This window comes from Silurus aristotelis (genome assembly GCF_946808225.1).
Source record: "Silurus aristotelis genome assembly, chromosome: 13".
Lineage (NCBI taxonomy): Eukaryota > Metazoa > Chordata > Actinopteri > Siluriformes > Siluridae > Silurus > Silurus aristotelis.
In genome coordinates this window covers 7,805,414-7,828,231 of record NC_139586.1, presented here as the reverse complement: position 1 = coordinate 7,828,231, position 22,818 = coordinate 7,805,414, and the positions used below count along the sequence as shown (strand labels likewise).

The window sequence follows — 22,818 nt, the reverse complement described above, 5'->3', positions numbered from 1 at the left end:
CATCATTATATTATTCATTATTTGCATGTAAATTAATATTATAGCGAATCAGGGGGAAAAACTTTCTGTCCATCTGTCAGATATTTTTTATCTCTTTATGCCAAATGACTTGTTTAACTAACAGTGTGTTTTGTAGCTTTTGATTGAGAATCTGATGATTATTTGATCTAGAATTAAAACACTGGCATTTATCCTGACAGCAGGAGTGTGTGTTGAAGATGAAATGCATTTCTGCCTGTAAAAACATTTCTATATACTGACGTAAATCCGAAAGCTAATTTAAATGTTGTGATGCGTCACTGAGAAGCGCGATTAGGATTTAACCGACCTCACCTAGGCGGGACGCGAATGCATGACATTTGAGTCACGTATGTTTTCATACGCGACTCTGCGTACACGCTTGTGTGTTCGGCATTTCACAAGTGACGCGATGGTGACGGATCACCATGAGCAATTGCGCAACATCGTCATGTTTCTTGTTTTAGATGGCATATGAGTCATGTTTCAGAAGCAGAACAGGTATTTAAAAAAAAAATTTAAATAAAAATGAAAAGTATCTCTCTAAACACCCTACGAGGATAAAAAAAAACCCCCTGCATTACAGCATTCTATACAAGATGAAGACTTACAGGAATAAGTGACTCTTTAATCCAACTTTTTTTTATTAAAGATTTTTTTTTAACATAATCAATTGAATATTTGAACTGAACACTTATTGACTGGTTTTACAGGCACATATGTTCCATATGTGCTGTACTTATGATCTGATTTTATTGGTCCCAGGAATCATGTGATCAGCATATGACACAATGCAGAAGTGTAGTAAAAGGCACTGATTTAATTTAAGCTTAAAGTTCCACATCTACTGCATCGTGGTGAACTATTTAACACCCGAATACAGTGGGTATAAAAAGTTTACATGAAAAAAAGCATGCTGAATGCTGATTTGTATTTGCCTGATTGTTTTATTAATAAAATTGCTGTACTTGTATCTTCTTTACATTACATGACAGAATATTTTGCCTGCAGCAGGTAATACCCCCAGGTTCAAAATCAGACCAGTTCTTACAGTGAACCCTGATGTATCCCCTGAACCTACCACTTTAGAACTACTACTGTAGTTTTATTTTAAGAGCCTTGTGAAGCATGGCCTCACCTGTTTCTGTAACTTCCTGTTGTCTTCGGCTCACAGGCCCGGCTTGCCAGTGGGCAGAACTTTTGGTCAGTACAGAAACCAGAGATATTGGCATTGAAGCCGAGTTTGTGGGTCTGCTATTGAAGGTTTGGGTGATTTGGGTGAAAAAGTTTATTTTGGTATTTTGGAGGCAGCCCCTCGATTCAAGATCCAGAGGCAGACGAAGGGACCTCTCACAGCCTGTTCCTGCCAGAGCCGATGAGGCCTTCATAGACATGTTCTGTCAGAGGCCCAAGTGCACTTCTGTTCAATAATCCTACAGTATACAGTAATCCACCGCTTTACTGCGGGTCCGAATCTCGCGGCCCCGGTTTATTGCGGAATTGCATTTGCCACATAACTAATTAGTTTGGCTGATTTTCCCGGTCTCTCGCGGAGAGCACAATAGAACAAAAAACGTATAATGATTAATTATAAAATGAAGTCAAACGTTAATACAGTACAGAACAGAAAGAATGCGGTGACGTGTACTTTAACTCCGCCTCTTTTTTGATGTCATAGGACACTTCAACTAATAAACAAGCAGAGAAACTACGCATTGGCTACGCTACTACAGAGCTGTATACTGTACAGTACATGTACTCACTGTAAATGTGATGCAGTGTACTGGAATTCACCTTGCAAATGTTTTCTGTGTGTGTTTAAAGTGGGTGGGATGATGATTTACGGCTAAAACAATAAATAATAAAAAAAAAAAAAGGCATTTTTGGGGTTGCGTCCATTTATCATGGTTTGCCGTATAAAAACGGGGGATTACTGTACTACAAATGGTTAGCTTTAAATATATATCAGTCTACATTTAAGTAGAATTAAAGAATATTAAATATAAAATATATATACAGTGAGGAAAATAAGTATTTGAACACCCTGCTATTTTGCAAGTTCTCTCACTTAGAAATCATGGAGGGGTCTGAAATTGTCATCGTAGGTGCATGTCCACTGTGAGAGACATAATCTAAAAAAAACAAATCCAGAAATCACAATGTATATTTTTTTAACTATTTATTTGTATGATACAGCTGCAAATAAGTATTTGAACACCTGAAAAAGTCAATGTTAATATTTGGTACAGTAGCCTTTGTTTGGAATTACAGAGGTCAAACGTTTCCTGTAGTTTTTCACCAGGTTTGCACACACTGCAGGAGGGATTTTGGCCCACTCCTCCACACAGATCTTCTCTAGATCAGTCAGGTTTCTGGCCTGTCACTGAGAAACACGGAGTTTGAGGTTTAGGTCTGGAGACTGGCTAGGCCACGCCAAAACCTTGATATGCTTCTTACAGAGCCACTCCTTGGTTATCCTGGCTGTGTGCTTCGGGTCATTGTCATGTTGGAAGACCCAGCCTCGACCCATCTTCAATGCTCTAACTGAGGGAAGCAGGTTGTTCCCCAAAATCTCGCAATACATGGCCCCGGTCAGCCCCTCCTTAATACAGGACGGTCGCCCTGTCCCATGTGCAGAAAAACACCCCCAAAGCATGATGCTACCACCCCCATGCTTCACAGTAGGGATGGTGTTCTTGGGATGGTACTCATCATTCTTATTCCTCCAAACACGTTTAGTGGAATTATGACCCAAAAGTTCTATTTTGGTCTCATCTGACCACATGACTTTCTCCCATGACTCCTCTGGCTCATCCAAATGGTCAATGGCAAACTTAAGACGTGCCTGGACATGTGCTGGTTTAAGCAGGGGAACCTTCCGTGCCATGCATGATTTCAAACCATGACGTCTTAGTGTATTACCAACAGTAACCTTGGAAACGGTGGTCCCAGCTCTTTTCAGGTCATTGACCAGCTCCTCCCGTGTAGTTCTGGGCTGATTTCTCACCTTCCTTAGGATCATTGAGACCCCACGAGGTGAGTTCTTGCATGGAGCCCCAGTCCGAGGGAGATTGACAGTCATGTTTAGCTTCTTCCATTTTCTAATGATTGCTCCAACAGTGGACCTTTTTTCACCAAGCTGCTTGGCAATTTCCCCGTAGCCCTTTCCAGCCTTGTGGAGGTATACAATTTTGTCTCTAGTGTCTTTGGACAGCTCTTTGGTCTTGGCCATGTTAGTAGTTGGATTCTTACTGATTGTATGGGGTGGACAGGTGTCTTTATGCAGCTAATGACCTCAAACAGGTGCATCTAATTTAGAATAATAAATGTAGTGGAGGTGGACATTTTAAAGGCAGACTAACAGGTCTTTGAGGGTCAGAATTCTAGCTGATAGACAGGTGTTCAAATACTTATTTGCAGCTGTATCATACAAATAAATAGTTAAAAAACATATATTGTGATTTTTTTTTATTTTTTAGATTATGGATTTTTATTCATTTTTTTTTGGTCTCGCACCATTATTTTCAACATGTAGTTTTTATGCAGCCTTATTTAACGTACTGTACAGTTTATCTGGAAACTATTCACAGCTATTCACTTTTTCTACATTTAATGTTACAGCCTTTCCAAATTGGGTTATATTAATTATTTTCCTCAAACCTTTACAAACAATACCCCATAACGACAACGTGAAAGAAGTAAAATCATCGCAAATGTATTAAAAATACAATAATACAAAAGTCACATCTACATAAGTATTCACAGCTTTTGTTCAATAATTTGTTGAAGCGCCTTTGGCACCAATTACAGAATTTGTGAGTACGATGCTACAAGCTTAATGGTGTCTTCTACTTATTCATTTTGTTGTAATCAAACACCAGCATACATTTTTCCCCAAGAGTATTATTTAAATGCTTTTAGACTTACATCTCTGTCCAAAAATATATTTGCATGAAATGTATGTGCTGTACTGATCTGTATGCTAAAAGTACACTGAAAACAATCATTCTACGTGCTTTAAACAGTAAATGCTGGAAAATAAATTGCTCTTTCTTTTCCAGGCGAAGTTGGCAAAGAACTACGGAATGACCCGCATGGACCCATACTGCAGAATTCGGCTCGGCTACACCGTGTATGAAACACCTACAGCACACAATGGAGCAAAAAACCCACGCTGGAACAAAGTGATTCAGTGCCCGCTGCCTCCTGCAGTCGATTCCTTCTACCTGGAAATCTTTGATGAGGTTCAGTTGATAATTTGACTATGAGGATCGCTGCAAATCGAACATTAGTGAGCTAGCAAAGTGTTTGGGTGGGTTTAATTAACACCTAGGCAGTTGCTAGTAAACATCTGTTATACTGCATATTTAATTGTGTTTTATTCGTTTGAGAAAGTCACACTAGTGTCCCTCAAGATTGCCGAACTACGAGTAAAAAAAAGGTTTCTGGTGATCTGTAATTTTTATAAAATAGTTAATAGATCTAATTATTATTAAAGGTTAACTGTAATGATATATTTTCATGGTACAGTAATCGCCTAAACCTATTTTATTTCCCGATTTTATAATCTGAAGGTTCAGTCTCATTCAGTCTCATTCAACTTCTTCACTTCATTTAGGATTTTAAGTTTTTCATTTTGCCAGTATTAAGAGACTATTGGTTACGACATAACATGGGGAAAACTTGTTAATGATCGAATTTGTAAGCCTTCACAGTGAAGGCTCTCATTGTTTTTTTTTATAAATGTAAATAAACTAGTTAATCAAACATGAACTTTTTTGTTCCATGTCGTTTATAGAGGGCATTTTCGATGGACGATCGCATCGCCTGGACTCACGTGACCATCCCAGAGAGTTTGAGAGAAGGCAGCATAGTTGACGAGTGGTACAGCCTGAGTGGGAGACAAGGAGACGATAAGGAAGGCATGATAAACCTCGTCATGTCCTACTCGGTGAGTCTTCCTAGGAGAAAAAACTAAAATAAAAAGGCTAAGCAATGCAAAATATGTGACGATGCAATTAAGTATGACGTAATACACTTTTCTGAGAGTTCAGTGAATAAGAGCCAGTACCTTTACAACTGTCATTACAGCATTCCCCAGTCTGTTGCAATCAGGGGAATTAGTCCTCACATCGTGCTTTAAACTCTGAGCTGTTGTAGTTAAGGCAGTGAGTGGATCTAAAACACCTTTAAAAAAAAAAAAAAAATAAAAAAGGATAGTTGTGTATGTACTTGTGTGTATAATCCTATTTCCAAAAAATGGGGTTCTGTGTAATATGTACATCAAAACATAATGCAATGATTTGCAATTTCATAAACCCATAGTTTATTCATAATGCAACATTGAAAACATATCAGTTGTTCAAACTGAGGAAATGTACCATTGTAAGGAAAAAATAAGGTATTTTTTTGAATTTGATGGCTGCAACATGTGTAAAAAATAATTCTTATTTTAACAGTCTGTCTGGGGGTTTAGGAGACTAGTTGCTATAGTTTTGGCACAGGAATGTTTTTTTATTTATATCTGATACAGAATTGTAGCTGCTTAACAGCCTGGGTGTTTTTTTATTTTATTTTTTCGCTTCATGCACCAAATGTTTTCAGTTAATAAAAGGTCTGGACTGCAAGTAGGCCGGTTCAGCACCCAGAGACTCTTTTACTCCAAAGTCATGCAGTTGTAATAGATGCCCTACTTTTGGCATTGAAACAGGATTTCTTATTAATAACGGACTCGAAATCATGCCTTGAAACACTGGAATCCCTGAACACTGTCCAAACAACAATTGTGAAGACACCCAGTAATCTCTGGTAATGAGCAAGCAGACAGTGCTGCCAATAAAGCTTTATATTCAGAACCAATGAAATGCCTTAAACCTTTTACAGATCTGAGACCATTCGTAAATACATAAATCAAAAATAAATGGCAGCTGGAATGGGATTCAGTGCCTAAAGTTATCTACACATGATGCTGGATAGAACACTAAAAAATTAACACATACATTTTTTCTTACAAAAGAAAATCCCCCAAAATGCCAAATCCTGATGTCCATTAAGCATGTTTTTATAAACTGTATTACTTAAAGCCCTTGTAGAAACTTGTTTTACCCTTTTGACACTATTAAACATTTTAAAAATCTTATTTCAAAAATTTGTATCTAATTGTATAACAAAACCAAGCTTTCGCCATGAACATAACCATATAAGTGGTAAAAAAAAAGTAAAAAAATAGATGCAGTATGCGATTTAGGAATGTCTTTCCCAGAAAAAGATGTCATCTAAAACCTGTTTATACCTTTCAGCATTGATGGTGCCTGTTTACATGTAAGAGCTACTAATTATGCACCACTGTCAGAGATGCAGGGATTTGAACTGAGCAGTGAATGCTGTGTCCATGGCTTTCAAAAATAATTTCTAATTTTGATTGGTCTGACCTTAGAACAGTTTTCCACTTTACCTCAGTCCATTTTTAAATGAGCTTTGGCCCATAGACGATTGTGGCTTTTCTGGATCATTGTCACATGTGGCTTCTTCTTTGCATGATAGAGCTTTATTGATGGACCTTGATTTCCATTGAAGAGTCATTCCTGTTTTTAATGCAGTGTCAACTGAGGGCTTCGAAGGTCACTGACATTTATTATTTTCAAGATTCTCATATTTTTTTGATGACATGTACACTAGATAATGACATTGTTAAAGTTTTGGCAATTTTATGTTGAGGAACACTGTCCTGGAATTTTTACGCAATTTTTACACATTTTCTTACACAGATGAAAAAGATGAACCTCTTCCCATTTTTTTTCTTTTGGTTCTTCCCAGAACCAGCAGGTTCAGGGACAGCTTTTTTCCATTCACCATCACGCTGCTGAACTCTACACTACACCGCTAGATCACTTCAAAACAAACACAGTGTATATAACCTCTGTACTATACATGTACATATTACATAGTATATATATTTTTTACTCCTCATTACATCTGCACTAATTTTTTTTATCTATATGTATCATATATATATATATATGTATATTAGACTGTTTATTCAGCTTGCACATTTCTTAAATTCCATAATCTTGTAACCTTTCACTTCTGCACAATTCTCTTCAATGCCATATCTTTAGAACCATTTCTGTACTTCTTAATGATGTCCACATGTCTCTGGGCTGCTATAGCCTTTATTCACTGTACATATGTTTACATATATATCACTTGCTGTACATATGCTACATATTTATCTGCACTTTTGCACGATTGCTACATTTTGCACTTCTGGTAGATGCCAAACTGCATTTCGTTGCTATCTACCTACCTACCTACCTACCTACCTACCTACCTACCTACCTACCCACCCTCCCACCCTACCTACTTAACCTACCTACCTACCCACCCTCCAACCCTACCTACTTAACCTACCTACCTACCCACCCACCCTCGCACCCTACCTACTTAACCTACCTACCTACCCACCCTCCAACCCTTCCTACTTAACCTACCTACCTACCCACCCACCCTCGCACCCTACCTACTTAACCTACCTACCTACCCACCCTCCAACCCTACCTACTTAACCTACCTACCTACCCACCCACCCTCGCACCCTACCTACTTAACCTACCTACCTACCCACCCTCCAACCCTACCTACTTAACCTACCTACCTACCCACCCACCCTCGCACCCTACCTACTTAACCTACCTACCTACCCACCCACCCTCGCACCCTACCTACTTAACCTACCTACCTACCCACCCACCCTCGCACCCTACCTACTTAACCTACCTACCTACCCACCCACCCTCGCACCCTACCTACTTAACCTACCTACCTACCCACCCACCCTCGCACCCTACCTACTTAACCTACCTACCTACCCACCCACCCTCGCACCCTACCTACTTAACCTACCTACTTACCCACCCACCCTCGCACCCTACCTACTTAACCTACCTACCTACTCATAAAATGAGTTTATAAGATTTGCAAATCATTGCATTCAGATTTGATTTGTTTTACACAGCACCCCAACTTATAAGAATTGCGGTTCTACCTGTAATTTTTTTTGATCACTTCAGACAGTGTATATGTTTTTGTATATATCATTAGTGAATATAATAAAAAGAATTAGAGGTTATGTTTTGTATCAGTTGATTTATTTCAAAATGTAGCAATAAACATATAAATATTCTACTATTTTTCTATATATACATATGAATAATACATCAGAAATGTTTTTGCAGAGAAAAGAAATAGTGTGATTTAATGAAGCACAGGATCAAAACACTGTTAGTAAATGCTAATAAACAGTGTGTGCTAGTTTAGAAGGCCAGTAGAGAATATGCTTGATCATGGTAGACACTTGACCTTCATGAAGCCTCATACACCAAAATAAACTGAGCTTTAGGCTGCAGTTATGCTAATCTAATTCTCCAGCTATGTGTGTGTGTGTGTGATTATACATACATGATTGATTAGAAAAATAATTTTTCTGTTTGTGTTTTCACTCTTTTGATCTCTTATGTGATGTAGTCAGTGCCAGCAGGAATGATTATGCCATCTCAGCCTGTGGTGCTGATGCCCACCGTTTACCAGCAGGGGGTCGGCTATGTGCCCATCGCAGGTATGAGCTCATTTACATCATAAATCCAGCAAAGTCAAACCACATTAGGGGTGTAATGGTACACGGATTTGTACCAAACCTTTTTGGTTTAGTGCTTTTGGTTCATGTACCGAATGCAATTCTTTTTACATGCGTAGCTTATGAATGTATTAAGTGCCAGTTTGTTTAGACTCCACCTCGCAGTTCATTTTTTTTTTTATTATTTAATAAAAAAACATTTACAGCAATGCCAGGGGTATAAAAAAGAAACTAGATTTTCTGTCACTGTGGCTACTTTCTCTATACCAGAAATACAATTTGTAGTGCACCAAACTACAATTTGTAGCACATAGTTTTGCGCATGCACAGTCTAGGGATATTAATTCTTTAGCGTTTTATGTCCAGCTTCAAGAATTTCTCTTAAAAGGTGAAAATCCGGCCAATTCCGCATATCAATGGAGTGAATGAATGAAGGATGGAAGGAATGACATTTGTTCAAATATGCTGAAATAAGTAAAACAGTCAAGTAGAACATATTTAAAATCTAAAACACAGACATTCACCCACACACTTCTATACACATTTGAGGTCTAACAAATGTAAAATATTGAATCACATTTTTCCTTCAATTTATTCAATGTAATCTGTGCCAATTTATTCGATTACTCAATGAAATCAATATAATTGCATTATATATTGCATCAATTTGTCTTATTGAATATATTTTGTTTTATTGAAAAAAAAAAATGTAGACTGATGTTCACGTTTAATAGAAAAAAGACAAGCAATTGTATGTTTTGCATTTCTTCCCCCAAACTGTGCCGTAATCATACCAAACCGTGACTTAAAAACCGAGGTACGTACCGAGTTTTGTGTACTGTCACACCCCTAAATCACAGAAGGGCCTGATATTCCAATGAGCGCACCTAACGGTAGCAGCTACACTACAGAGAGGAATCAGGATCTTTAACTTTACAATTGTTGAATTAAATCCAGCAGAAGAAACGTTTGCATTTAAGGATATCTCAAGGATAGCTGGTTATGGTGAACAGCCATTGTGGTTTATTCTGATCTTCAGAGCTGTTTCATAATATAATAATAATAAAAAAAAAATAAGAATAAGGATTATGTCTGCTGTAGTGTACTGTATGAAATCTTAATTTTTATTAGAATGAGATCCCAAACCCACTGTGACCGAAAAACCCGCTGCCTGCTCATTCAGAGGTGTTCCAGCATTCAGTAATATACAATACAAGTAGCTCAAGTGGTAGCTCAGTTAAAGCTCTGGGTTTCTGATTGCACTTAACCCCCTGTGCTCCACTGGCTCTGTATCATGGCTGACTTCCTGACATCGCTGGGATTTGGGAATAAAGAATTTCACTGTGCTGCAATTTACACGTGACAAGTAAAAAGTAAAAAAGCACCTTTGTTTTCTTTAAAAACATCCACAATGTTTCCCAAGGCTTCATCCACCCAAGACTACAGTCACAAATGTATCAGATACAATGCTTGGAATGTATTCTTTAAGGGAAGTAAGGAAAAAAAGATGTGGATGGAAATATCAGAATCCATTTCACTTCACCAAAAAGCTCGATGGCTGAAATTCATGTCAGATAGTTCCACTATCTGTGTGCAAACTTTTAAAAAGAAAATTCACTTCCATTGACTAAAGCTGCTGGATGTAACTTTAGCAACTACACTGATTAATGTAACTGTTGTGAAAGGCAGGTAATACACAATAAATACACAATCAGAATCCAAATACTTGATCCCACAGAAGCAGTGGGTTTAGTTGAGGTTGGGGTGTTTTTGTGGGGTGCATTATTTTGTAACTGCACAGACAGACAGACAGACAGACAGACAGACAGACAGACAGACAGACAGACAGACAGACAGACAGACAGACAGACAGACAGACAGACAGACAGACAGACAGACAGACAGACAGACAGACAGACAGACAGACAGACAGACAGACAGACAGACAGGTAGCTACGTAGGTAGGTATATAAAAACAAAGAACTGTGTTGTTATTGCATAGTACAGGTACAACAATAAAATGCAGTTAAGTATCTAGTATTAGTTAGCATTGTGCAAATTGACCAGTGAAGATAAATATGTAAATATGTGTACGACCAACAAATATAAATGCTATGGGCAATGGAAAAAAGTCATTTCTGCTTATACCACAGCAATTTACCACAATCACAATGTTTAATTTAGTAAACAACTACACATGAATTAGAACAGTTTAAATCAAATGGTTTTAAAATATCGAAGAGAATAAATCTCATGTTTTCATTTACTTTAGATTTAGAAAATCAATACATTTAAATAAACCATCATTCACTCCTAAACCCTGGATTTGGCTTTTGCTTACTTAGTCTCTCTCAAAACACACAGCTGGGCTTTTAAAGCTAAAAAATATATCAAAACTTTGCTCCTGACACTGAGCATTCCTTACATGAAATAGCTGTTTATGGTCTTGAGTTATGTAAAGCATCTGCAGTCTCTGTGTTTGAGCTGTTACCGTTGAAGTGATAACGTGTTCGATTTGAGCACATAATTTAATGCTTGCTTTCATGTTACAACTGGAACTACAATTCATCTCAGTCAAATCTCAGAATTTCAGTGGTCTAACTATACTATAAGGACTATTAAATATTGTATAATTATATATTTGGTTTATATTTAATTAAGGATTTAGCAATAATTTCACTTTAACCATAACCATAATTTGCATATATATTTTCACTTTTTTTTTTTTTTTGGTACTATTGTTACAGTAGATTTAATTTATGCTAATAGTATGGTTCTATTTAAAAAAAAATTTCCAGGCGTGCCAGGCGTCTATAACCAGGGTGTGATGCCCATGGGAATGCCCGTCCCCGCCCCACACAGTGCCCCATACAGCGAGGAGGATCTGCGAGCGCTAAGCGACATGTTCCCTAACCTGGATAAGGAAGTGATTCGCAGCGTGATTGAGGCGCAGCAGGGAAACAAGGACGCTGCAATTAATTCCCTGTTACAGATGGCTGAGGAGGTCTGATCTGTGCTGTAAATGCACACAAGGCACTCTGTGGGTTCACACAAAGGCCACCACCATTATTCACCAACAGTAGGATTATTTTGTTCCCTGTTCATCAAATCAAAATAAAGATGTATCACAGGATTATTGAATTTTGTATATTATAGCGACCCTTGCTAATGTTTTCCCATTGAAGATAATCATGTTTTGGTTTCATTCCACACTGTGTGGCTTTATTGTTCAGTATTTTTAAGTCTTTTTCTGGCTTTTGCTTAGTCTTCACTGAGCTCTCTCTCTCTCTCTCTCTCTCTCTCTCTCTCTCTCTCTCTCTCCCTCTCTCTGTCTCTATGGCTATATAAATAAATATATATATATATATATATATATATATATATATATATATATATATATATATGTATATATATATATATATATATATATATATATATATATATATATATATATATATATATATATATATATATATATATATAAAACTGGATTGTAATATATTCTTAAAATAATTAAAGTGATTTTCAGCAGGTTCAACTGCAATGGAAGATTTGTGTGAATACCATCTAGTTGCTACAAAGTTTCCAAAATTTCAAAGAATAATAAAGCAAATTCTATAAATATAGGTTAATATAGCTTTCACATTCGTGATCATTTTTCTGAGTTATATAAAATTATTAACGCAATTTCATGTCAGCAGGTCTGCAAGATGACGGTATGTATTTTGTAGTCACACCACGATGACAAATTCGAATTGTTTCTAAATTCGGTATAGAACCGTTTAGGTGTGAATCAAAACGAATCACTATTGTAGTTTCTCAGAGAAATTGATTTCCCACAGTTCATTGCTGGGTTATGAATGTGAAATTAGACCTGCAATGCCAAAGGTTTTATTTTAACAAATGATTTCTGTTATGAAATTTACATTAGTCTGACAGTAGCACAGTTTATTATTAAACTTAAATAAATTATACCTAAGATAAAGTGTATTTGTGAACTTGCATAAGCACATGCATGTGCAATTGCTAAAACTTTGCATTCCCTGCTGGTTTTCGGGTAAAAATAAAGAACAGAAGAAAACTTTAGTCAACCCTTCTGGCCATTCAGATATCAGGCAGGGTTTTTACTAGAAATGCGAAAAAGAAGAAGACACTGATCCTTCAAATCCACAAAATGTCTTGTTGAAAATGATCTTTCCACTCACCTGTATATTTTTTATTTATTCATTTCCCAGGCACTCACTTAAAATTTATGTTAAAAGCACTGGTTGTAAATATAAGGAACATGAGACCCACAATTCCATACTTTAAAATTGGATACATGCCAAAGGTTTTGTTTGCAAATGTATTAATTTTGTTCCCCATCAACATTAAGGCAAACTGTTTTTGCACAGTCAGCATTATTTCTTTTCAATTATTACAATTATTTTTTTTAATCTCACAAAACAATGTTGCCATATTCCTTGAAAGTCTAAAAGCTTTCGCGTATGATTGAGAAATCAGATTTTCATTGTGGCTCTAAAATGACTGTTTCCAATGTGGTGTCCTCATTGGCCTTACGAATGCAAAGCCTTGAAAATGCAAGTCGGGGCTTTTTAATCCGAAATACGTCTCCTGTTCTACATCTCTGTATCAAACTACAGGTGGAGTTTAACCACTGATTTATTACTGGAAACAATTAAGTCTCAGATTTTCACTGAATCGTTTAATTGGCATTGAATTGTTTATTTGTTAATGTGGGGACAAGCTGTAAAATCATCAGGTTATTGGATCGGTTAAACTGTATTGCAGGTTGTTGTTGCGTTTTAATCATTTGCTTTTAAATCTGCAGAAAAACTTAATTTGTGTATTTATTAGTCCATTAATGACGATGTGAAAATTTTGTCCGTCCATAATGCAAGAGCAGCGATGTTTGGCACTTTACTTTCAGAACTGTATGTTTTGGTTTTTTTTGGTTTTGTTTAAGTTGAACATGATAAACAAGAATGACCAATAAAATGAAATATTGTTGTCCTCATTTGTGTGGTGTTTGTGTAATCATTTATTCACAGGTAAAACAATGCATGCTAATTGATGAATGTATGCATATAAATTCATTCATACTTATTCATACATAGTTGAACTATGTATGAATAAATGTATAGACATGGGCGTAAATTTCAGTTAACAGTGGGGGGGACAATACATATAAAATTTCTCATGAGCAATTTTTGAAGGGGGACACAAATAATACAGTCAAATTGTACTTATAAAGACACAGTGTCCCCACAGTGAAAAACTTTGCTTTTATTATTGTATCATGGAGACTGTCATTGTGGTTATTTTAAGTTTAAGTTTTTCTCAGGTTCAATGGCAAAGCAAAACAAGGAATTAAAAAAAGGTCTAAAATTTTATTTAAAATTAATTAAGACATTTAAGAACAGAATAGAAATCGATTATACAAAAAATTACAGTGTGGTCAGTTCGGATGTAGCACAGTGCTCATTTAGTAAATGCATAGATAAACAATATGCTAATTGTGTGTTATTGTTAAATTAACATTATGCCAAGTCGTCCCAAATAAAACACTGCATGGGAAACGACTTTGGCGTGTTAGTGTCAGTGCACTTTTCTACAAGCTATTGTAAACAAGCTAACGTAACTAGATAAGTCATATTTTAATCGCTTATATAGCAGATTCATGGAAAATTACATCGCTAATCAGCATTTTTGCTGCAACTAATTTATGTATGAGTAGAGCTTTATTTAAAGTGAATAAAATACCCTAGTTAATAGAGTTGAACATTAATTGGGCCGCAGCCACACACCAGACTCGAGTATGTAGAGTAGGTGAGATCTACTGGGAACGCAGGCAGTGGGTCAAATCACTGTGAGGAAGGGGAGGGGGGAACTCAACTGTTTCTAAATGCATTTTCTACTTACACAATTATTTAGGTATACATAGATATATTGTTTACTATAGAGAGTGCGATATTTTTTAGATAATCTTTTTTGGGGGGGGACAACCCTCGGATGGGGGGGGCATGTTCCCTCCTTCCCCCCTGGGATTTACGCCCATGTGTATAGAGTAAGACACAATTGTTTTATTTTATATGTGTAAACTAATGACAACTGTAAATTGTTCCTGAAATGCAGGTGTAATTAAGTTTTTCTTGCACATGCTTGAAGGTCTTGCGTTTGTTGTGTAAAACAATCCATGAATGCCCTCATTTTATTGCATCTGTATAAACCAGTCAGGTTGGAAAAATGTTTTGCGAATGCCCACTTACCGCAACTAATTATACTTTACAATTATTCGTTGGAAACCGAGCAATGAATTACCTTTTTTCAGGTAAAGTGCTGCATTCTAATGAGTGCTGCTTGAGTTTAACCTGCATTGTTTACAAGGCAACTGATGAAAGGCAAGGTGTGACAGTATGCTCCTCCCATAATGATTATTTTGTTTGGAAAGCAGGATATTTGTATATTTGTATAAATATTTGTATATATATTTATATCACCAGTGTATATTTACCCGTTCTCTGTGTATAATAATAGGCATCTGTATATCATGTTCACAATACATATATATATCCATCCATCTGTATATTATTGTTCATAGCACATATATATTTATATTTATCTGTAATTATATTCATAGTACACATATATATATATATTAATCTGTATATTATGTTTTTAGTACATATATATTCATCTGTATACTACATTTATAGTACATATACATCTTTAAATTACTGTTTATAGTCTATATTTCATTTGATTTAACTTGTTAATTCATGTAAAAACTATATATCCTGCACTTGCTGTTATTGCACTCTGGATAACCCAAACTGCATTTTGTTGCCTTGTACTTGTACATGTGTAATGACAATAAAGTTGAATCTAATCTAATCTAATCTAATCTAATCTAATAAGAACAGTATGTATATTGTTTTAAAACACTATAAATAATCAGGTATTTCAGTCTACGAAAATTTGAAACACAATACACCAGACCTGACAAGAAAAACTGGGAAATGGGGAAAAATACACAGGACCAGGCCAAAGTTTTGAATTGCAGTAGTTTATTGAGTGCTAAAAGACAGAGTAAACGAAGAACTTCCACACCTTCACTTTCTTTGTTGAACATCCAGTGTTAACAAGCATTACACACATTCCTACAATAATAATAATTATAATAATAATAATATAATGTGAAAATGTTTTTCCTTAATTTAACAACTTATTGCATGCAAAACTAAGAAGAAGAGAAGAAACACTACATAGACTATTTAAGAGAAAACCTATACTTTAAAGTAAATCATAAAATCTTTTGTCATGGATAAAGATGAACATGCTTTATGCCGTTCCGTGGTTCAAGACTGGTCCAAAGTTCAACGTCTCCTTCGGCGTCCCTGCGTTCCTGTACATTCGGTTTTCTGGCAGCCACACGAGTCGATGTAAATATATGTGTATGTGATCTTCGATCCATCAGGGCAAATCATTTCCACACTTTTCTTACTGGTTTGCTGCTCCTGACAGCACGAGCAGGTGTGCATCAATGTGTTAGAATCTGCAGAGTACCTGTTAAAGGTGGGACAGAGGCAGGACGCTTTAATCGTTCAGCTTTTGCTTGGATGTGTGATAATTCCGTTTTAAGAATTGATTCTCATACTCACATCGAAGATGTGCCACAGAATCCACCGCAGGAAGTGATCTCCACCGGAGTTGTACTTATGCATTTATCATGTGTCAGCACAGTAGTGTTTTTCTGGATGTTACAGTCGCTCTTTGGAGTACCTGTAGAGTAAATAGAGAAGACAAGGGTCAAGATTAAGGAAAATCCAATACATTGCATTTTTTAGACAAATATGCAGCCGTGGCTTTTACTTACAGCTCATACAGCAACCGTCAGCATCAGATGTCTCTGTTCCCTGTTTTAAAAGCGACAGACATTGTAAATGCATTTAATTTCACAAAAAAGCAGACTATTGAACAAAAATCTATTTTTGTGGTATTTCTCATTAGCAAATAATTTTTAACCATCCATGAAGTCAATGTGATTAAATGGCAGTGTTTTTTTTTTTTTTTTTTTTTTTTTTACCAGATATGGAATGTCCATATAGATAATTCGTTATTGTTACTGATGAACAAAATTGCTTTAAATGTTGCAAAACATTTCCAGGTTTTGTGACTGTTAAATAAATGCCTAAGAAAATACCAAGAGATTTCAAGACTGGTCCTGAACCTGAGCTTGTTTCTCCTAGTTATCTAGCATGCTAACTATTTGGGATCGCAGGCAAACGAGGACATTTACAAATATCATATTCAAGGTAAAAATGACCTAAAGATCATTTAATAATGAATTCACCTCCTCATACTTTAACTATTAATCATAAATATAGCTGTTGTGTCTAATTTTGGAAAAGTATATATGATTCTTACCGGGACACAGATATCTGGGTTGAAATTAGGACACGTTTTTCTGCTTTCCTTGGTCATGGGCTCACCATTGACATCTTGGCAGGTGTATTTCACACATTTATCTCCAGGTGGGGAAAGTGTTTGGTTAATCTGTGGACAAATTACAAATGCCATCAGGACAGGTCAAATGCTTCACATTCTATGTGCGTTTACTCAGGTACTTCGGATAAAAGATAGATTTACAAGGATACTCCACTCACCAAGATGGTCGTTGGGACATTATTGATCATGACCACACAGCTCGTCCTCACACACTCTCCACAGCACTTGCCAGAGACAGACTTGTACTCATAACCCTTAAAGAAAAACAGGTGGATATTTTTCAGATTTTTTTGGGGGGGGCGGGGGGACAACTGCCATATTTTTCAACACATTTGAACCTCGCATTACCTCATTACATGTCGAATTACAAATCATTGCCACGCACACTGGAGTCAGAAGCTCAGTTTTGGGATCCACAACTGAGCCACATTCACATTCGTCACACACATTATCACTGGGCATGGGGGAACCAGGCTAAACAGAACACATGAATAATTGTTAGGATAAATTATACAAGAAAAGCACAGATTACTTTGAGTCCCTGTCCAAAAAAATTTATATGAGTAAATACTGGATCTCACTTTACCTGGTATATTGTTCCATTCTGCACACAGGCTTTCATTGGTTCTACAAAAAATTGTGTGGATGTTTATTTTTATTTTACTTACTCAGAATTTTAACGTTCAACACTTTAACGTTGTCCAAGTTTAAATCTATTTTAGAATCTTGTGATTTATGTGCATATGTACTCACTGCAGGTGTATGTAGGACAACAGTCTCCTGCTTTTGATTCTATCTCTTGTGTGAAGCCCAGAGGGCAGCTCATAGTGGTCATGACACACTGACTTGGATCACACTCTGCAATGAAAAAAATAGCATTATGCACAAATGAAAGATGAAAAGGCATCTGATCATCTATGTTATCTATAGAAATCTTATATCTATGATTTTATATTAATATGTCAAACGATTCTTTCGGTGCATTAGGGAAGCTTTTTTTAGTACAGAAACCATGACATGCTTGGTGCCACATTACTCACGACATTCATAGCTCTGACAACAGCCATCTGTTTTGTTGACAACCACGTCTCCAGCTCGATCACAAACGGGCACCGTAATGGTTGGACACACAACTGGTTTGCACTGAACGCTCTTGCTTTCCTCATCACACTCACACTGTTGGCAACCAACTTGCCATGTTTCATTGGGCTGAAAAAAAAAGAAAAAGAAGTATGTATATTAGAGACAATGCTGTGAGGCTGTAGAAGGCTCTTGGTTTACACAATAAATAAAATAATTAAACACCTTGTTTAAACATAATTTTTATGACAGCTACTATTATTCCTGAAGCAGACTTGATTTATATATTTTATAATCATGATGAAACAATGAAATGATTAAACAGCCAGTTTCACCATACACCTTAAAAGGTGTTCGGCCATTTACACACTTTATCTGTTCAACTGGGCTACAATGGTATGGTTCATAGATGACTGAGCCATTTGTACATGTTAAAGTGGTGCAGTTATCCACCTTCCAGGACTCCCCATCCAGTAATTGTTTGATTATTGCAAATAAAACTAGAATGATCATAAAATATTCTAGAAAAAGATCAATCATTGGTAAGTAAAAATAGTATCTACAATGTTGTACTTTGAATTTTTTTTTGGTTATTTTATTTGCAGTTTTATGTGCATTTAACTCTTTAGACCCTAGGATGTAACATTCGGTCACAATCATTATTCACTAATCCAAATCTTGTCTTAAAACTACAAATGATTCTGGCAGGTTTAAATATGTTTTTACACAAGTAGTTACAGATAATTAGATTTATAATAAGCTGGGAAATGGAGATGGAATGTTTTAAGTTTACCTTTCTTGGTGGATTAAGACCAGTACAATATGGGGTTACAGTTGTAGGAGGTGTGGCAACAGTGGAAATACTTGTAGGAGGTATGGATGGAGTACTAATAAATGCTGTGGTGCTGTGTGGTTTGGTGGTAATCGGAGGAGGGGTTGTCAAACAGGAATATGACTCAGTCTCAACATCACAAGTGGCATTGCAGTATGCAATAAAGCACCACCCGAAGCCATCGGTTACATTATAAATAATGGTTTCTGAAGAATAGAAGACGTTTAATATAAATTAAAATGTCAATGTAAATAAAAAATATATATTTACAACAATGTAATTAAATATATGTATGAAAGCTTACCTGATGGAAAATTTGTTCCATTTACAAAACAACATACGTGTGGTGATGTCAAAGCTGCAGATGTAGTAGTACTGACATTCAGTTGTGGGCCAGTTGAGGGAGGTAAAGTAGTTGGCCCAGTTACAATACTAATTGTTGTCTCAGGAGTACCTGTGCTAATGAGTAATGTCGGTGTACTTGTTAGTGTTGTAATTTCTGGTGATATTGTGGTTTCTGTGGAAGGACCAGTGCTTGTTACTTCTGGTGATTCGGTGGTGGTGGTGGTTGGAAGAGTTGTAATTGGCAATGTTGTTATTTCTGGGGAAATAGTGGTTTCTTCACCAGTTGTTGTTTCCAAAGGCTGGGTGGAGGTTATTTCTGGTTGCAAGGTTGTTATCTGCGGAGCAGATGTAGTGGTCAGAGGTGTTGTTTCTCCTGGTAATGTTGTCTCTGTGGATAGAGCTGTAGTAGCCTGAGTAGTTGATACTATTGGACCCACTGTTGTTTCCTCTACAACTGGTGTGGTTGTCATTGTTGTAATTTCTGGTGATATTGTGGTTTCTGTGGAAGGACCAGTGCTTGTTACTTCTGGTGCTTCGGTAGTGGTGGTGGTTGGAAGAGTTGTAATTGGCAATGTTGTTATTTCTGGGGAAATAGTGGTTTCTTCACCAGTTGTTGTTTCCAAAGGCTGGGTGGAGGTTATTTCTGGTTGCAAGGTTGTTATCTGCGGAGCAGATGTAGTGGTCAGAGGTGTTGTTTCTCCTGGTAATGTTGTCTCTGTGGATGGAGCTGTAGTAGCCAGAGTAGTTGATACTATTGGACCCACTGTTGTTTCCTCTACAACTGGTGTGGTTGTCATTGTTGTAATTTCTGGTGATATTGTGGTTTCTGTGGAAGGACCAGTGCTTGTTACTTCTGGTGCTTCGGTAGTGGTGGTGGTTGGAAGAGTTGTAATTGGCAATGTTGTTATTTCTGGGGAAATAGTGGTTTCTTCACCAGTTGTTGTTTCCAAAGGCTGGGTGGAGGTTATTTCTGGTTGCAAGGTTGTTATCTGCGGAGCAGATGTAGTGGTCAGAGGTGTTGTTTCTCCTGGTAATGTTGTTTCTGTGGATGGAGCTGTAGTAGCCTGAGTAGTTGATACTATTGGACCCACTGTTGTTTCCAATACAACTGGTGTGGTTGTCATTGTTGTAATTTCTGGTGAAATTGTGGTTTCTGTGGAAGGACCAGTGCTTGTTACTTCTGGTGCTTGGGTAGTGGTGGTGGTTGGAAGAGTTGTAATTGGCATTGATGTTATTTCTGGGGAAATAGTGGTTTCTTCACCAGTTGTTGTTTCCAAAGGCTGGGTGGAGGTTATTTCTGGTTGCAAGGTTGTTATCTGCGGAGCAGATGTAGTGGTCAGAGGTGTTGTTTCTCCTGGTAATGTTGTCTCTGTGGATGGAGCTGTAGTAGCCTGAGTAGTTGATACTATTGGACCCACTGTTGTTTCCAATACAACTGGTGTGGTTGTCATTGTTGTAATTTCTGGTGATATTGTGGTTTCTGTGGAAGGACCAGTGCTTGTTACTTCTGGTGCTTGGGTAGTGGTAGTGGTTGGAAGAGTTGTAATTGGCAATGTTGTTATTTCTGGGGAAATAGTGGTTTCTTCACCAGTTGTTGTTTCCAAAGGCTGGGTGGAGGTTATTTCTGGTTGCAAGGTTGTTATCTGCGGAGCAGATGTAGTGGTCAGAGGTGTTGTTTCTCCTAGTAATGTTGTCTCTGTGGATAGAGCTGTAGTAGCCTGAGCAGTTGATACTATTGGACCCACTGTTGTTTCCAATACAACTGGTGTGGTTGTCATGGTTGTAATTTCTGGTGATATTGTGGTTTCTGTGGAAGGACCAGTGCTTGTTACTTCTGGTGCTTCGGTAGTGGTGGTGGTTGGAAGAGTTGTAATTGGCAATGTTGTTATTTCTGGGGAAAGAGTGGTTTCTTCACCAGTTGTTGTTTCCAATGGCTGGGTGGAGGTTATTTCTGGTTGCAAGGTTGTTATCTGCGGAGCAGATGTAGTGGTCAGAGGTGTTGTTTCTCCTGGTAATGTTGTCTCTGTGGATAATGCTGTAGTAGCCTGAGTAGTTGATACTATTGGACCCACTGTTGTTTCCAATACAACTGGTGTGGTTGTCATTGTTGTAATTTCTGGTGAAATTGTGGTTTCTGTGGAAGGACCAGTGCTTGTTACTTCTGGTGCTTGGGTAGTGGTGGTGGTTGGAAGAGTTGTAATTGGCATTGATGTTATTTCTGGGGAAATAGTGGTTTCTTCACCAGTTGTTGTTTCCAAAGGCTGGGTGGAGGTTATTTCTGGTTGCAAGGTTGTTATCTGCGGAGCAGATGTAGTGGTCAGAGGTGTTGTTTCTCCTGGTAATGTTGTCTCTGTGGATGGAGCTGTAGTAGCCTGAGTAGTTGATACTATTGGACCCACTGTTGTTTCCAATACAACTGGTGTGGTTGTCATTGTTGTAATTTCTGGTGATATTGTGGTTTCTGTGGAAGGACCAGTGCTTGTTACTTCTGGTGCTTGGGTAGTGGTAGTGGTTGGAAGAGTTGTAATTGGCAATGTTGTTATTTCTGGGGAAATAGTGGTTTCTTCACCAGTTGTTGTTTCCAAAGGCTGGGTGGAGGTTATTTCTGGTTGCAAGGTTGTTATCTGCGGAGCAGATGTAGTGGTCAGAGGTGTTGTTTCTCCTAGTAATGTTGTCTCTGTGGATAGAGCTGTAGTAGCCTGAGCAGTTGATACTATTGGACCCACTGTTGTTTCCAATACAACTGGTGTGGTTGTCATGGTTGTAATTTCTGGTGATATTGTGGTTTCTGTGGAAGGACCAGTGCTTGTTACTTCTGGTGCTTCGGTAGTGGTGGTGGTTGGAAGAGTTGTAATTGGCAATGTTGTTATTTCTGGGGAAATAGTGGTTTCTTCACCAGTTGTTGTTTCCAATGGCTGGGTGGAGGTTATTTCTGGTTGCAAGGTTGTTATCTGCGGAGCAGATGTAGTGGTCAGAGGTGTTGTTTCTCCTGGTAATGTTGTCTCTGTGGATAATGCTGTAGTAGCCAGAGTAGTTGATACTATTGGACCCACTGTTGTTTCCTCTACAACTGGTGTGGTTGTCATTGTTGTAATTTCTGGTGATATTGTGGTTTCTGTGGAAGGACCAGTGCTTGTTACTTCTGGTGCTTGGGTAGTGGTGGTGGTTGGAAGAGTTGTAATTGGCAATGTTGTTATTTCTGGGGAAATAGTGGTTTCTTCACCAGTTGTTGTTTCCAAAGGCTGGGTGGAGGTTATTTCTGGTTGCAAGGTTGTTATCTGCGGAGCAGATGTAGTGGTCAGAGGTGTTGTTTCTCCTAGTAATGTTGTCTCTGTGGATAGAGCTGTAGTAGCCTGAGCAGTTGATACTATTGGACCCACTGTTGTTTCCAATACAACTGGTG

The 22,818-nt window shown here is 37.4% G+C and overlaps 2 protein-coding genes across 6 annotated transcripts in view; one reads left to right on the top strand and one right to left on the bottom strand.

Annotated features, from left to right (window-relative positions):
* tollip (toll interacting protein) overlaps positions 1-13,667 on the top strand; it is an 18,251-nt gene extending 4,584 nt beyond the window's left edge. For both annotated transcript variants that reach the window (XM_083558319.1, XM_083558320.1), the window contains exons 3-7: positions 4,080-4,262; positions 4,817-4,969; positions 8,542-8,632; positions 11,449-12,054; positions 12,183-13,667. In XM_083558319.1, coding sequence (XP_083414445.1) covers positions 4,080-4,262; positions 4,817-4,969; positions 8,542-8,632; positions 11,449-11,660 — 639 coding nt within the window. In that variant the 3' untranslated portion in view covers positions 11,661-12,054; positions 12,183-13,667. The remainder of the gene's footprint in view (positions 1-4,079; positions 4,263-4,816; positions 4,970-8,541; positions 8,633-11,448; positions 12,055-12,182) is intronic.
* Positions 13,668-15,700: 2,033 nt separating this feature from the next.
* On the bottom strand, positions 15,701-22,667 carry LOC310735531 (uncharacterized protein). 4 transcript variants are annotated; one of them, XM_083558296.1, is made up of 12 exons: positions 22,469-22,667; positions 19,375-22,140; positions 19,032-19,276; positions 18,199-18,367; positions 17,912-18,016; positions 17,745-17,785; positions 17,507-17,632; positions 17,317-17,412; positions 17,078-17,206; positions 16,527-16,566; positions 16,312-16,432; positions 15,701-16,216 (listed from the first exon to the last, which is right to left on the bottom strand). In XM_083558296.1, coding segments are annotated over exons 1-12 (4,029 nt in total). In that variant the 5' UTR covers positions 22,470-22,667; the 3' UTR covers positions 15,701-16,026. The 4 variants fall into 4 exon arrangements, with proteins under 4 accessions (XP_083414422.1, XP_083414420.1, XP_083414419.1 ...); XM_083558294.1 differs by having other exon boundaries at positions 19,375-21,486; positions 22,469-22,609; XM_083558293.1 differs by having other exon boundaries at positions 19,375-21,813; positions 22,469-22,537.
* Positions 22,668-22,818: the final 151 nt, after the last annotated feature.

Excerpts from the sequence above, each read along its gene's own strand:
- LOC310735531 (XM_083558296.1), bottom strand. Across the intron at positions 18,017-18,198 it reads TTGTCAGAGCTATGAATGTC|AGTGTGATCCAAGTCAGTGT; the intron begins GTGAGTAATGTG and ends TTTTCATTGCAG. Across the intron at positions 17,207-17,316 it reads ATGTCCCAACGACCATCTTG|ATTAACCAAACACTTTCCCC; the intron begins GTGAGTGGAGTA and ends ATTTGTCCACAG.